This window comes from Salvia splendens, chromosome 16, assembly GCF_004379255.2.
Source record: "Salvia splendens isolate huo1 chromosome 16, SspV2, whole genome shotgun sequence".
NCBI classification, from domain to species: domain Eukaryota; kingdom Viridiplantae; phylum Streptophyta; class Magnoliopsida; order Lamiales; family Lamiaceae; genus Salvia; species Salvia splendens.
Window position 1 is genome coordinate 11303029 of NC_056047.1, and position 16390 is coordinate 11319418.

At 37.9% G+C, this 16390-nt stretch overlaps 2 protein-coding genes across 8 annotated transcripts; both read right to left on the reverse strand.

Moving 5' to 3' along the window:
* Positions 1-4296: 4296 nt before the first annotated feature.
* LOC121771602 (plasmodesmata-located protein 6-like) lies at positions 4297-6326 on the reverse strand. 3 transcript variants are annotated; one of them, XM_042168434.1, is made up of 3 exons: positions 5408-6296; positions 4582-4704; positions 4297-4476 (listed from the first exon to the last, which is right to left on the reverse strand). In XM_042168434.1, the coding sequence occupies exons 1-3, from the start codon at positions 6138-6140 to the stop codon at positions 4463-4465; spliced, it is 870 nt and encodes a 289-aa protein (XP_042024368.1). In that variant the 5' UTR covers positions 6141-6296; the 3' UTR covers positions 4297-4462. The 3 variants fall into 3 exon arrangements, with proteins under 3 accessions (XP_042024368.1, XP_042024367.1, XP_042024369.1); XM_042168433.1 differs by lacking the exons at positions 4297-4476; positions 4582-4704 and adding an exon at positions 4717-5333 and having other exon boundaries at positions 5408-6326; XM_042168435.1 differs by lacking the exons at positions 4297-4476; positions 4582-4704 and adding an exon at positions 5280-5317 and having other exon boundaries at positions 5408-6310.
* Positions 6327-10095: 3769 nt separating this feature from the next.
* LOC121771604 (probable peroxygenase 4) lies at positions 10096-15045 on the reverse strand. Of its 5 annotated transcripts, none has more exons than XM_042168437.1 (7): positions 14943-15045; positions 14754-14852; positions 14581-14666; positions 11425-11519; positions 10737-10862; positions 10516-10659; positions 10096-10432 (listed from the first exon to the last, which is right to left on the reverse strand). In XM_042168437.1, exons 2-7 carry the CDS (start codon positions 14848-14850, stop codon positions 10294-10296), a joined length of 687 nt encoding a protein of 228 aa, XP_042024371.1. In that variant the 5' UTR covers positions 14851-14852; positions 14943-15045; the 3' UTR covers positions 10096-10293. The 5 variants fall into 5 exon arrangements, with proteins under 5 accessions (XP_042024371.1, XP_042024372.1, XP_042024374.1 ...); XM_042168438.1 differs by having other exon boundaries at positions 14754-14870; positions 14954-15033; XM_042168440.1 differs by having other exon boundaries at positions 10096-10391; positions 14936-15025.
* Positions 15046-16390: the final 1345 nt, after the last annotated feature.

The window sequence follows — 16390 nt, forward strand, 5'->3', positions numbered from 1 at the left end:
TTTCAGAAATGTGAGTGAGTGTTGGACCGAAAGAGGCAAACTCCAGCCAGCAGGCTCCCCTCCAGCTAATACTCTGCAAAGCTGCAGGTAACAGCCCTTGCTTCCCCTACCCAAACCGGTTATAGTCCGGAAATCAGCCCCCACAATGCCACCTCTAGTGTGCACCTGCAAAAGAAGACAAAATTCATGAATGAATCAGAGTACAAGGCAGCACAAAACACCAAAATCAGTTAAAGGATGCTGCAAGGTCAGCCAACACTCAACCTCTTGCAGCTTTCAGTTACACCCCAGCTATAAGTATAGATCAGCCTCGGCCTCTTCCTCCCCATTTATCACAAAGCAACATCCAATTAAAGAAAGAGATGAGCCGAGGAAGGGGGAGGAGGCGAGGGTGAAACAAGAGCAAAGACAAGGACTAGCAGCACAAGTTCAGTGGAGGTAACCACACTTCCTTTCAACCTCTGTTAACCATATTATAGCATCATGTAGACATCACAAGCATGCTAGAGGAACCCCATAGTTTCAGAGAATATAAGTAAGCCGTAAATAATTAAAGGAACAACACTTTAGCCAACTGTCAAGCTCATCCCAGTAGGTGGACGATTAAGTTCAGACACGAACCAACGAAGTAGAGAAAAACACCTAAATAGCTAAGGTAGAAGACTTAGCCTATGAGTTTTCTGTTGAAGAAGGCGACGCCGACTGCGAAGCAGCGGCGAGCCGGCGGAGATAGCCGAGGAAAGGATCTGCAGCTCGCCGGAGAGGTGACGGCACCGGCAGGAGTGTGTGCTGCCTCAGCGCAACGGGGAGACCCGACGGAGGCGGCTACACAGCCGCGGCGTCGGCTGGAGACGGAGGCGGCATCGGCTTCGCGTCGGTAGGCTGCACCCAACGTGAGACGCAGAGAGGGAAGACGTCGACGGCGCGAGCCCACCAAGCTCCAGTGATGGCGCCGGCGATGGTGGTGCGTGGTGGCTGGTGTGGCGGTGAAATCCGCCGAGGAAGGAGAAGAAGATTAGGAATTTGCCTTTGTTTTGAGATTTGGGGATTTGAATCTTGTTGAAGATGGAATGAGAGAGAGTCGACGGGTTGGAGTATGGAATTGGGCTCCCCAATTTTTAAAACTGTTTGGCCTAGTTCTTTTTTTTAATTTGGGCCTCCTTTCATAATGGAAGAAAATAAATGATGATGATTAAAAGAGATGTAGGAATTGGGCCTGGTATTACATCCTGGCCCAGATTCTGAGTATTTTAACCACGTGGGATTAGGCCCATCGCTCTAAATAGAGCCGGAACTTAAGAAGAGAAATTTTCCCTAAGCCACGGAAGAAAGGAACTATATTAAGCCGTGTTGAAATAATTTTCGATAAGGAATTAAAGCGGACTTTATTAGTCACAAAAAGTATTTTAAAAATACTTAAGATAATCCGGGAAATAATTATAACCGAACGGGTCAGCCGGTTACAGAACAAATTAAATCACCGTTTTAATTAAAGATTTAAGACTTCTAATTTTAGAAGGGCAGAAATTAAAATAATAAGCACACGCTTAGGCATGCATTCATGCAAGATTGAATGATTACTCAAAGCCTAATTTAAGTACATTTTTTTTGAAAAGGGACGTCGTCGCTCGACGAGTAAATCTCAAGTCAGACAGTACCCGTTTGAAAGGGTTAAGCAAACGAGGTGGGCTTTTCTATCCTACATTATGTGTGGGCTTCTTTCCTTTTTATTTACAGAACTCTATGAGAATACGTGTGAACTTTTGAATGAGTTGTCATGCCATGTTTTATTTTGTGATTGCCATTCATGGTTAAGACGAATTCGGGTCCCAGTAGGTCAGTAAATCCTACTCGGACTAGTGTACACTTACGGACCGTGAGCTAGCGCAAGGTTGGCCGGTCTAGGGGTCGTGAGCTAGCGCCAGGTTGGCCGACCCAGTGATCGTGGAATGTGGCCACATTCCCGATTCACACAGCTTGACATGGTATATCATCAGAAAGTTAAAAGACTGCAGTCTATTTCAGAAAGAAATAACAGATTTTAGTGACCGGGACTTGTTTTCAGAAAAAAACCCCCGCGTTCACTCAGCTTGGCAGACAACTAAAAGAAAAACAGTTTTCGGCATGAGCCCACTGAGTGCATCAAGTACTCAGCCCTGCATTTTGTTTTCCTTAATGTGCAGGTTGATTGTTGTCGAAGCCGAGGAGGTGTTGGGACTGAAGATAAAATAAAAGAAGGGTAGCTAGTGTAGTATGTCTCCATACATGTTATACTTGTCTTGGAACTCTTCCGCTGCATAGACCTAGCTTTGTCTCAGTAAAGACAATGTCCCACATTTCACTCTGATGTAATAACTTGCTATCTTGATGACTTTTAGACAGTATTTCCTTAATTTCAGTAATTATGATGATGTGTTGAGACAGTTTAGTATTGTTAGTCGCGAAATAGCTGCGCTTTCTTTGACTAGGAAGTTGCGGTCGTGACAAAAACGCATCACTCTTATTATGACTTTACTTCACTCTTGTTCACAAAACACTTCACTCTTATTCTGATTTTACTTCACTCTTGTTCACAAACACACATCACTCTTATTCTGATCTTACTTCACTCTTGTTCACAAAACACATCACTCTTATTCTGATTTTACTTCACTCTTGTTCACAAAACACATCACTCTTATTCGGATTTTACTTCACTCTTGTTCACAAAACACTTCACTCTTATTCGGATTTTACTTCACTCTTGTTCACAAAGCACTTCACTCTTATTCGGATTTTACTTCACTCTTGTTCACAAAACACATCACTCTTACTCAGGTTTTACTTCACTCTTGTTCACAAAACACATCACTCTTACTCAGGTTTTACTTCACTCTTGTTCACAAAACACATCACTCTTACTCAGATTTTACTTCACTCTTGTTCACAAAACACATCACTCTTACCCAGGTTTTACTTCACTCTTGTTCACAAAACACATCACTCTTACCCAGGTTTTACTTCACTCTTGTTCACAAAACACATCACTCTTACTCAGATTTTACTTCACTCTTGTTCACAAAAACACATCACTCTTACTCAGATTTTACTTCACTCTTGTTCACAAAAACACATCACTCTTACTCAGATTTTATTTCACTCTTGTTTACAAAACACATCACTCTTACTCAGATTTTACTTCACTCTTATTCACAAAACACATCACTCTTACTCAGATTTTACTTCACTCTTGTTTACAAAACACATCATTCTTAGCATGATTTTACTTCACTCTTGTTTACAAAACACATCACTCTTAGCATGATTTTACTTCACTCTTGTTTACAAAACACATCACTCTTAGCATGATTTTACTTCACTCTTCACTCTTAGCATGATTATTTTTGGGACAATTCAACATTGATATTATAATTAGATCTGAGCAAGAAGAAACAGAAAGGGGCTACATCTGAAATGCATAGCTAAAATCTCACAAAATTCAAATACTACACTACATCCCATCATAAAAATTGCAACGATAGCTTATCACCTAATGTTAATTCCCTAATTAAAGGAAATCAAAACTAAGAAAAACAGAAGATAAATTGGGAAATGCAGGCTAAATCATATCATAGATCTGTGTGTTCCCGCTCAGGGTCAGATGCCACGATCATGTGCGACAAGATGTCGTAGAGCGGCCCGCCCTTGGCCATCGCCTCCTTCTTCTCCTTGATCACCGCGATGAGCTCCTTCCGGAGCGCCGCCGCCGCCTTGTTGACGGTGGCGGTGTTGTTGGCCGCTGGAAGAGTGATGATTGGAGACACCGATGCAGATTCCTTCGTCTGGGAAAGAGAGTCACTTGAATCGCGAAAATATTGATAATTTCCAATCGAATTCCTCTTCAATCGGACGAATCGACGGTAGGAGAGCTGAGAACTATTTTGCAGAAGAAGGAAGAGGAGGAGAAGAGAAGAAAGCGGTTTCTTTTTCAAATGCCAATGATGTAATCTAATTTTGGATGTGCAATGACCATTATACCCCCGCCTTATTATTGTGGAGTAAATTTGTGATTGAGGGAACTAATATCTCATTAAATTCAAAAATTAATACTAGCCCTTGATTTTTTTGATCTTGTAGCTATTATTTGTTCTCTAGTTATATGGTTAAGAGGTGTTTGCCATAGATCATGACCCTATATATATATATATATATATATATATATATATATATATATATGCTCATTAAGTGCTCCACAATCGGCGAGTGTTGTCAATGCTCTTAGATCGGAACTCGTTGAGTGCAGATAAGGCTAAAGGATTTAAATAAGTGAAGGTTCCTCATTGAAATTATTGAAACACAATTAGAAATGAAATGGAAGAACTAAAGGTGCACCATGACAAAAAAAAATACTACATTATATGCTGTAACAATTTAATAAAAAAACAGAAAAAGAAATTCACCACACGATTGCTAAGTGATTTGCTTATTTACCGCCACCTGCAATTGAAGAAAGATTAATTACTATGGATTATTTAATTCATCATTTACAAATGCAATTATTAACTCGTAATTAATTTTTGGGGGAGATTTAGGATGAGTTACCTTTGTGATCCAAAGCTTTACTCAAGAAAGAGAGAAAGACCACGAGTATTGCTACACCAGCTACAAGTCCAATGAAAATGGCTAGTGTTTTATTCAGTTCATCATCATCATCATCATCATTTTCTGTACAATAATACAGTAGATAATAAATTGTTGCTCTCCCGTGAAAAAATAATTAATCAAAACTAAACTAGAATGTGCAATGGAACCTCTAATGATTTTTAGTTTTAGCAATGCTTTCATATCTACACTATGCTTACCTATAAAACAGAGTACGTACACAAAACATAAAAAAAATGGAAATATAAAACCACCGGTTCGGGATTCATCGTTCACTTTTAATTTATGTTAAAAAATTTGTATTTTCGGAATATTTATTAAAACAAGATTTAAAAAAGTGTTTTTTATATGGCGGTTTAAACGCATATGAAATTGGACTAGCAATTAAGTTAGTAGTAATATTCACTAACAAAAAAGTTATTCTCCTAACCTACAAAAAATTGGACTAGTAATTAGTGCACTTCGCCGTTCCTTTGTATTTATGTATGCACACCGTGGATTCTATATAACTAAATTTTAAAGATAATATTTTCTATATTTCTCATTAAAAAGTTTAAAGTTAAACCTTTTTTGGGTGGGTTGGATGATGCGTTGTATGGGTGAGACTCTTGAAGTAAAAGAAATTGCCGGCCTTATTGTATTTATGTATGCACACCGTCGCAATGTTTTCTTCAACCTTAATCCGTACGTCGCTTGAACGATTTAACGACGGATTTAATCAAATTAAGTGATATAGGTAAAAAAAAAGGCGGGTGAAGTTAGTTACCGGGTTTGGAGGTGTAACCACGCTCCGAGTAGCGCGCGTAGCACTTGGCGAAGAACATATCCCCCCAAGAAGCCGAGCCGCACTGCGTCCTGAGTCGCTCGACAGCATCCGACAAGCAATCCTGGCACTCCCCCACGCTCAGGTCCTGCACGCACTGCGCCACTCCCTGCACCCTCCCGGCCTCACTCACCCGAAAAAACTGCCCCCCGGCCCCCAGATACGACAAAACCGAGTCGCGCCGCGCCAGCTCGGCCGAGTCGTCCCCCACGAGCGGGCCGCACCTGTCCGCCGCCACCGTCTTGTCCTCCGCCCCGACAAACGAGTCGTTGTCGAAGCGGACGAAGCAGCCCTCGAGCTGCAGCGCGCCGCCCGTGGCGAGCGAGCAGGAGGCCCCGAGGCGGGCCACCGCGGCCGAGACGCACTGGCGGCAGTCGGGCGAGGCGAGGTCGCCGCGGCACTGGAAGAGGCCGTAGGCGACGTCGCCGGAGGCGGAGCCCGGGAGGGCGACTTTGAAGTTGTTGTAGTTGGCGGAGGAGGCGGCGCTGACGATGGAGGTCAGGATTGAGTTGAGGTTGGACTCGTAGGGACTGCCCGGGCTGTATTTGAGTTGGGAGCAGCCTACGTATATCAATGAATTCAAAGAAGAGCTATAACAGTTTTTTAATGATTGTGTGAGGATTATGGTAACCAATATCAAGAGAGGGGGAGAGGGAGAGGGAGACTGCATGTTCATGTGTTGATTTTGATGTGTGATCAATTGGAATATGTGTTGAATTTTGAGTATGTGTAGGGTGATGAATATAAATAGGTATAGGGGAAGTTTCTCCCTCAAATTTATCTTTTTGTTATTGTTTGATTAATTGTTAATATTTTTTTGGTTGTATGTAAATGAACATCTTATAATATCGAATCGGCCATGGTGGAATAGTCTGAATTTGTAGAAAAGGCATAATGGTATATGTGAGTTGCAAAAAGGTGATTCCAATGGAGACAATTTTAGACCACGATATATGTGAAAATATACTCCATATATATAACATATTGTGGTTGATAATCTGTGTATGGTCTACAGCTAGTATCAGAAGCTAGATCAATCACATAGTACTTTTTCAAGAATAACTAGTGCTTAATCTTATTACATGAGCGTTAAAGTTTAAGAAATGTAGGAAATCGAAGAAAAGGGACAAATTGCAATAAGGAAAGGCTGAATATTTATGAGTAAGCACAGTATTTTCAACTAAACAATAATTATATAATTATGGCTACATATCAGAAAATGACATGTAATGAAAGATGGATAGTAATTAGGATTAGGTGATCTGTCCCATGACTGTATAAAGGATAAACACTAGGGATGAGGGGAAACATATAACCCAAGAGTAAATTGGAGTCAAACTCCACTTAATATACAGTTCGATCCCCATTAATGATTTAATCGTGCAATTAAATTAATCCAGATTTGAAGTCACCAGCACAAAAGAAAACTTGAAATTGAAACAGAAGAGAATGCTATATTATTCTGTAATTGAACACGAACTTGCTATGATAGTTTTCATACTTACGAGTAGTATACAATTTACAACCTGACCATTGATTCATCAAAAGAATGTGCAATAGATCCCAGCCATTATAAATACTTGAATAGCATAGTAATGAATAAGTATATAGCTTCTACCACAGATTAATGTTGTCATTTGACGATGATTGATGTGGAAGATGTTATACCGAGTGTCATGTCACTTTCACGACATTGTAATCATCACGTGTAATAAAATTATTAAGAAAATTGAATTAATATATTACTCCCTCCGTCCCATAATAGATGACACATTTGGAAAATGACAAGGGATTTTAGCACATGTTGTTTTATGTGTTGAGTGAAAAGAGAAAATAGTATATTATATTAATGTGAGAGAGATTTTTTTTTCAAAAAAAGAAATGTGACATCTGGTGTGGCACAAACTAAAAAGAAAAGTATTATGAGACGGATGGAGTATAAAATAATATTATGTATAAATATAGTTTTGAAATAAGTTCAAGTTTCATATAAATTGCATAATCTAGTAATAATTTATGATTATAAACTGATTATGCAAGCAATAATTTATGAAATTAAATGATTATGTAAATGATGAAAGGTCAATTTCGATTGAATGAATTGCGAAAGACTACTCCAGCATGCAATAGAACTTTTTGGCATTTAATTTTATACAGCATTGTTTGTATGTTAAACTTGGGAGAGAATAAAATAGAGATAAATATTTTTATTTTTGGAAATGTATAATTTTAAGTGAGATAAAAAACGAAAATATGTCAAGTGGAAGGGAAAGAATATATTGCAGAAAAGTAGAAAATAAGACAAAAAAGGAAGAAAAATTAGAGGATTAATTTGAGGAGGAGCTGCCTTTAGGCCAAGTTTTGTATTCTATATAGTGGGTCAAGATTTTGCAAAATGCTCAATTTCTTATAGTCTTATCAATATCTCAATAAATTGAAATGTACGTACGTTCATTATTCGTACACGACAAAAGTTTACAATTTTGCAACTCAAAACACACAATTTTTATTATCTATACAAAGTGGAGAAGCTAAAATAAGAATTAAATGGTTTGTTAAAAAATACACACTCATACATAATACATTCACTGTTACGGAAAATAAGCTACTGGGCCGCAACCTCATCCTCACCCTTTTGAAAGTAGAAAGGAGAGTTAATGCTGCTAAATATATATTCCTTTCAACTTTGCATATTTAAAAGTTCCAAGAAAAAAAAAGTAGGGATAAAAAGATCGCAATCTTAATTACTTTATTATTTGGCAGTATTTGGCTAAAATTATTCCTATGGAAATAAATTTACCTATAAAAAAAAGAACAATAATGAAATGAAACTAGTTTTGACTTTTGATTTGAAATTCAGATAGCTAAGAAATTATTAGCAATGCTATAAACTACATTCATGCTAAGAGATCAATTTCTCTGCATCGTATTATTAATGAAATTCATGCCTAAAAAATGAAATCACGAAAACAACAATATGTTGGGAAAACACAAGTAGGAGGCGCGAGTATTTTTATTTTACTGCCAAATTTATGTACTTATTATAAGGAAAGAATTTACTCTCTCCGTCCCAATTAAATAGGCTTGCTTCTTTTTTTTTAAAGTTTCAAATGCATAGATTTATTTCCATATTATACCACTATTTAAACCTTATATTAATTCTTTAGCATTAATCGATAATAATCAACCCAAAAGACAAGTAATTTTATAGAAAAAGGTCCAGTGATGGGATATTTATAGTTGGCTCCAACCCAGTCTCCCTATCTCTATATATTGCTTTTTTTAATCTTTATTGAAAGTACATATACTATATTGCAGGGTGGTGGAATATTGAATATTCATTTTCTATATGATCTAACTACGGATTTTCCACAGCAATTTGGCCGAAGCCCACAACCAGAAGCAGACTAGGCTAGAACAAGAAAATGGCTTTCGAATTTTGGTTGTTATATTAATATATTATCTATATTATATCTATCTTTTATTCAAAGTCCGGCACGTGTCAGTATTGTTGGTTTCTGAATTATAAGATATAAACCGGGCGTAATGCAACCCAAAAGAAGGAATACATAATGAAAAACTGAAACTGAATTACAATGAAATTTGAAACAATTAAACCGTGAATAGTAGTTAGCCGAGTCGAGGAGTCATCTTTCCGCAAGACCAGATACACTTCGCTAGTGCTCTCGGATTGATGTTTCGTCCACAAAGATAAAACGACTACGTCTCTGGTGAAGCAGCACCGCTATCAGCAGAACTCCGGCGAACTGGATGGATGAGAGAGCAGAGCTTCGACAGAAAAGACAATGCAGAGAGGGAGAGAGCTTATGTTGTGTATGCTTGTGAATTGGTGTAGAGATGCATGGAATGGCTAGCCTATTTATAGGCTCAACACGCTGCGCGTCTAGGTTCGTTCACGACGTGGACTTCATCACGTGTCAGCCATGTAGGCTTTACCGCGTCATACTGACGAGGTGTCATCCTGTTTGGCTCGCTGACGTGGAAACGTTGGTGCTCTAAAAAGAACTAGACCAACCAGCCTTGGGTCGAACCTAAGCGCCGAGTCCCATGACCAGACCCAAAGAACAGTCCAAAGACCAATTGCCAAGGACACGAGCTCGAAGAGCGAGACTAGCGGCGGGGCGGGTGGCAGTGTGCGCGCGTGCGCGTGTGGGCTCTACAGCCCATCTTAGTCCACTAGAATTATCGCATGTAATAATCATTCTTATTAAATACTTATTTAATAAGCTTGTTACTTTCAATGTGGGATAATTAACTCTTAATTAATCTCATGAGTTCTCTCATAGCTCATTTAATTAGCTCGCAATTTTGCGCGACTTTAATCCATTATTTCTCACTCATCGGGAATCGGATTTGAGAAAATGAATATACTATGGTCATCTACTCCGAACGTAGATTGACGCTATATCATTTAATTTCACAAAATTAAATGTCTCATTGGAAATATTATTGGTCAAAGTCCCTTGACCGGGCTTACGATTCCAACAATTATGAATATAAGTTTAAGGGACCAGCTAATGATTGTTTTGTGTCCTTAATATAAACTCAAAATAAAATCTCAAATTTTTGTCTAAAATAAAAAGCACTAAACGTCGTAGATCCAGGAGGAATTACACAATATAAAACATCTTCAATACGGAGAGGCTAATTATAACTTCGAATTCATACAGAAACACAATATAACAAATTGTACATTCCTCACAAAATACAACTTACAAACACACAGAATATACCTTTTTTAATACAACAAAAAAATAACAAATGACTGATGCATCAGTTGGTGTTATATCAACATGGTGAAGAATACATCAATGTCGAAACCCGAGGGTGAGATGAGATGAGATGAGAGGGACATCAAGGCTGATGGTCTTATAAATCTTTTGTTCATCAAACATGGATTGTGCTGCTGAAAAAGAAAAAAAAAATGTACTTGTATAACTAAAACACCTGCATTTACCGAATGAAACCAAATTAAAAAAAGATTACAGTTTTAACTTTTAAGCTACTCATCCATGGAAATGAATATTTACTTTTTCTTCTCAGATGCTTTCTCATCAGCCATTTTCTGGAAGAGGGATCCATCATAAGCAGCTCTTATTGTGTCTTTGTGCAGCATCCCGTGTTCGTCCTTGCAAAGGTAATGCAGTATCTTCCACTCTGTGTAACCAGCCAACCTGTCCACACAAATCCATGCTTATATTGTACATTACTCGAATGCTTGACAATATGAGAAAAGATTTGAAAAATGTACCACCCAGCATAGTCCTTTGGCTCCCTGTTGGATTTCATGAACTTTTGCAACTCGTCTGCGGTCAAGGCTTGTCGTTGTGTATGGGCATGCTTTGCAAATATCTCCTCAAACTTTTCAGAAACAAACCTTCCAAGTGAAATCAAGAATAGCAGTATAAGACACCCATATTTCTTTGTTTTCCATATGTTTGTTTGCTATAGTGCCACACATGGAAAGTTAAGGGTTTAATACTTTATAGTACTAAAGATCAAAATGCATAAAGATATGGAGTGTAAAAATGAGAGTAGTCACTTTATAATAGTCATGATATGGAAATCATATCCCACAGTGGAACTCACTATCAACTTATGTGATCAAGAAAGTATTGCATGTCACTAGTCATTAGCATGCAAAGGAATCATGGTCATCAAGCACTATAAATTTCTTTTTTGTTGGTCTCCTCAATTTTTCATAAGATTATAACAAAATATATTCCACTTGCATTATCAAACAATCATTTGATCAATACAAAATTATAATTCTCTGCTAAAGACAGTAAATCTTGATTAGAAAAAAAAATGCATGACTGTAATGATTGTTAAAACATCGAAGCTAGAATTTAGAATATCCTATGTGAAGACTTAGGTAATAATTAAAGTGTCTTGACATATACTAGTATTCATGTAAAGAATAAGCAAGAGAAGTGTACCTTCCTTCTTTGTCATAGACACCAGAATCACTAGTATGCTTTGCCAGTTTGATGTTTTTCACCTCAATTGGAAAATGAAAAGAGAAGGGTTGCCCCTGCATCCAATAAACCAACACAAAACTATAGATTAATTTTCCGTTTGTGGCTTCTAGATTATTCACTACCAAAAGAAAGTAGTAACTAGTAAAACCCTCACAATATATCTATCCTTGCTTGCACCTTGAAGATCATAAATAGTAATACTAAAAGGTCCATTCATGACAAGGTTGAGATGACAGTTTTTTTAGCAACGTATGATAATATAGAGAACTTGGATTTTGTCTTTCGCAATCATAAGCAGTTTAACTTGTCACAAAAGTGACAATTCAAATAACTCTCGTTCTCGTATAATGAATATAACAAGTCATGATAAATGGAAGCTATGGTTATCAACTTATCATTGCTACAGATAAGTAGAGATGACTAATGCAATCACACATGTCTTAAAATAAAACTAATTAAAAAAAAGTTCTACACCTAAGCTGTGTTGAAAAATGTTCTTCCTAAATACATCTCCATATAGCATACTAATCTAAAAACATACTTCAGATGAAAAATAAAAGGATGAAAGAGGGGCCAAGAAATGTCGACCTCATATCATTACTAATTGGCATGCGATTCTACTTTTGGCCTTCGCTTTAAACTTCAAGCGAGGTGTGTCGTTTCCATTTGTGTTGGAAGGTAAAAGTGGAATTTACTATGATTACTATATTTAATGATGGGTGTAATGTACCAGACTATTAGTTCTAACTTCCACCTAAAAACCATAAACTTTGCCTAAGATTTGGTATTTCCCATGAAATTTGAAATTGGCCTATGATATCACAAACTTTGCATTTTGTTTGATATTTCCAAACTCACTCAAATAAGATATTTTCATCAAAATATTATTTTACGTAGGCAACCGTGATACGTTTTATGATATTTTAAATCACTTTTTAAGTTCATAACATGTAGGATAAAAAGTCAGGTTGAAACCCACGTTGATTTATTTGTGTCAAATATAGGAGTAATAGTTATGCAGTGGGAAATACCAAATAAAGTGTAAAGTTTGTGATATTATATAGTAAACCAATTTTAAAGTTTGTGGGAAATACTAACTTTAAAGCAAAGTTTATAATTTTAAGGATCAATTTTCTTATAAATATTTATGACAGATTGTAGGAAAAGTCATAAATTTAGTTAATTTCTTATTAACACCGCATCTTTTAAAGACGACCGATTATATAATAATGTTGACATTCTTATAAATTGTCTCATAATCACAATGAGGTGATATTCAGAAAACACTATATGGACACAGTAACGTTTAAATATAGCAATCGTGTGATGGAGCTCTACAAAATACTGTAATTATTTAGAGCAAATTTTCAGAAAAACAACTAAATTTAGGAAATTTCTAGTCAATTCCACATCTCTTGAAGATAACCGATTATATGATAATGTTGGTATTTTTATCGTTTGTCTCAAAATTGCCGATTTACTCCATTATTGAAATGATTACTCCTCCCCGTCCCACATAGTAAAAATGGAAAGTTAATATCAATTTATTACTCACATTTAATTTTTATTTTTTTATACTCTTCTATTTTACTCATATTTTCTTTTTCTCTATCTTACTATACTCATTTTATTTTATTTTCTTTTATATTTTATTTTATTTTTACTTTTTTTACTATACTCATTTTATTTTCTTATATTTTAACAATTTTGTACTCCCCTGTCCATATAGTCTAATTTGTGGATAATTTGTGGACAAGTAAGAAAGAGAAGGAAAAAAAAGTTATGTAAGTACGTGAGAGGATAAAAAATAGGAGAGATATGAAAATGTGGGTAAAGTATGAAAAGATAATTTTCATATTTGAAATGAGATTACCACACATGTTAGATGGGTGTGGGTGGTTCCAAAACCAGACATGGTACACAGTGTACTCGGAATACAACCAAATTTCTACAAATATTGACCCCAAACATTTATGAAATTAAAAAAATAGGTGTGTGTTGGGCATTTAGGATGTGATTTAGGGTCCGGCATTTTAGGAAGAATGAAAATTCCTATTTTAAAATCGGTAAAAAAAATCTTGGTATGAAGTAGAAACGGTCCAATGGGTAACAAATCTACCGTCGATTTTAATATTAAAGCCTCTACAAAACCATATGGGCATTTAGGATGTGATTTAGGGTCCGGCATTTTAGGAAGAATGAAAATCCCTATTTTAAAATCGGTAAAAAAATCTTGGTAGAAAGTAGAAACGGTCCAATGGGCAACAAATCTACCGTCGATTTTAATATTAAAGCCTCTACAAAACCATATGGGCATTTAGGATGTGATTTAGGGTCCGGCATTTTAGGAAGAATGAAAATCCCTATTTTAAAATCGGTAAAAAAATCTTGGTAGAAAGTAGAAACGGTACAATGGGCAACAAATATACCGTCGATTTTAATATTAAAGCCTCTACAAAACCATATGGGCATTTAGGAGGTGATTTAGGGTCCGGCATTTTAGGAAGAATGAAAATCCCTATTTTAAAATCGGTAAAAAAATCTTGGTAGAAAGTAGAAACGGTCCAATGAGCAACAAATCTACCGTCGGTTTTAATATTAAAGCCTCTACAAAACCATATGGGCATTTAGGATGTGATTTAGGATCCGGCATTTTAGGAAGAATGAAAATTCCTATTTTAAAATCGGTAAAAATATCATTGTAGAAAGTAGAAACGGTCCAATGGGCAACAAATCTACCGTCAATTTTAATATTAAAGCCTCTACAAAACCATATGGGCATTTAGGATGTGATTTAGGGTCCGGCATTTTAGGAAGAATGAAAATCCCTATTTTAAAATCGGTAAAAAAATCTTGGTAGAAAGTAGAAACGGTCCAATGGGCAACAAATCTATCGTCGATTTTAATATTAAAGACTCTACAAAATCATATGGGCATTTAGGATGTGATTTAGGATCCGGCGTTTTAGGAAGAATGAAAATCCCTATTTTAAAATTGGTAAAAAAATCATTGTAGAAAGTAGAAACGGTCCAATGGGCAACAAATTTACCGTCGATTTTAATATTAAAGCCTCTACAAAAACACATGCACCGAAATATCAGTAAGAGATTTTACCAGTCGCGTTTTCCGGCTGAGGCCGACGTTTATGAAGAAGGCAGCGACGGAGGACAACACTAGCCCCGCTCCAATTGCTCGAAATCCTGAACAAATCAGCAACTCATCCCCATCAACTACATACCACTAATTTCACCATAAAACTCACAGATAGAGAATTAAGAGAGAGAGACCTTCAAAAGTTTCGGAGGGGTAAATAACGCCGTCGTTATTTCGATCGAAGAACATAACGTGTTTCTGTAGAGCGCTAATCTGATTGTGATCTTCCATTCCTGTATAGCATGCAGATTCTGTCTCCAATTAGTGAATATATATTGAAGAAACAAAATGGAATTGGGAAAGGAGAAGGAATAACTTGTTGCCTTTTTATTACTTGTTGAAACAGAGTTAGAATTAAAAAAATGCTGCTTTTACAACGGAGATATAAAAATTAAAGGAGAAGGAATCACTGCGGTTGGTTCATACAGAAATGGGGGTTGGTTTGCGGTATTTATAAAAACGGAATGATAGAGAGAGAGGACCTTAGGGCATGAATAACCCCGTCCCCATTTCCGGCCCCAAGTCCCCTCCACGTCATCATTCCTCTACAGTTGCGGCTCAGGCCTCAACTGCTCTAATCCTGCAGGCCGCAACTCGGACCGCAACTAATAAATGACATTATTCACAACTTCAACATATTTAACTCGTAAACGCAATTCGTTGAACAATTGAAACCTAGAAAATGCATTGTTCATTAGAAATTAACATTACATTACTAGACGAAGCAAATTTAAAATACTAGAAACCCGGGCCACGACTACTACTTCTTCATTTGGGCGCGAAGGTAGGCGATCATCTCAAGGTGCAACTCGAGCTCGTCGTCCGACATCTTCGATGTATCCCTCGATGTCATCTCCGTCAGCTGGCTCATCCGCCATGTAATACTCATCTCCGACAAAGTGTCGGACATCTTATCCAGAGACGGATTGGTCGGCGGTGGCACCATAGCGGAGTTGCTCGCAGTTGCCTTCCCATTTGCTTTCCTCTTGGCCGCCTTTGTTCCCGTCGGGCGGCTCTGAATGATAGGAGAGGAGCCGAAGACGTCGTCGTCCGTCACGTTGAGGTCGATCGCCGGACCTCCTTCGCTCGAAGAGTAGTTTCCGGAGGCGGAAACTTTGGTTCTCTTCGCCGCCCCAGTTGCCGCCGGCTCGGCACCGCTGGTGTACTTCGGGCTCTTCTCGACGAGCTTCCAAACCTCGAAGTACTTGAAGGCCTTCTTCCCGTCAGTGAAGAACGCATCCTTCGCCTTCTCGACGAGGTCCGCCTCGCTGTTCCCGCTCGGCCACATCCGGACTACGTTGGCCCACTTTTCATTCAACTTGCTCATATCCGCCTGGACACGGCCCCAATGCTTGCGCAGCTTCACGTAGCTATGCTCGATCGACCCTTTAGGACGGCCAGCGTTATACTTCTGAGCAATCCGCTCCCAGAAAGCCTTGTCGGTCTGCTGGTTGCCGATGATAGGATCCTCGGCGACGTCGATGTAGTTCCTCGCAAGCCACATTGTCTATTGCGGACCGTACTTCTTCGGCCCATCCTCCTCGCCGACCTTCTCCTTACCTCGCTCTTGAGCGGGCTCCATCTCACTGAGCTCGAACTCTTCGGTGTTGACCGGCGATGTTACGTCAACGTTGCTACCGATTCCCGGACTAGGCTGTGGCTGCGATGGTTGCAACCCTTGTATGTACCAATTGTTAGAGTTAACGAACTCCTCCATCTCACGTTCATCGCAGTTGAACCAATCCATTAACGCCGAAATAAAGGGTATAAT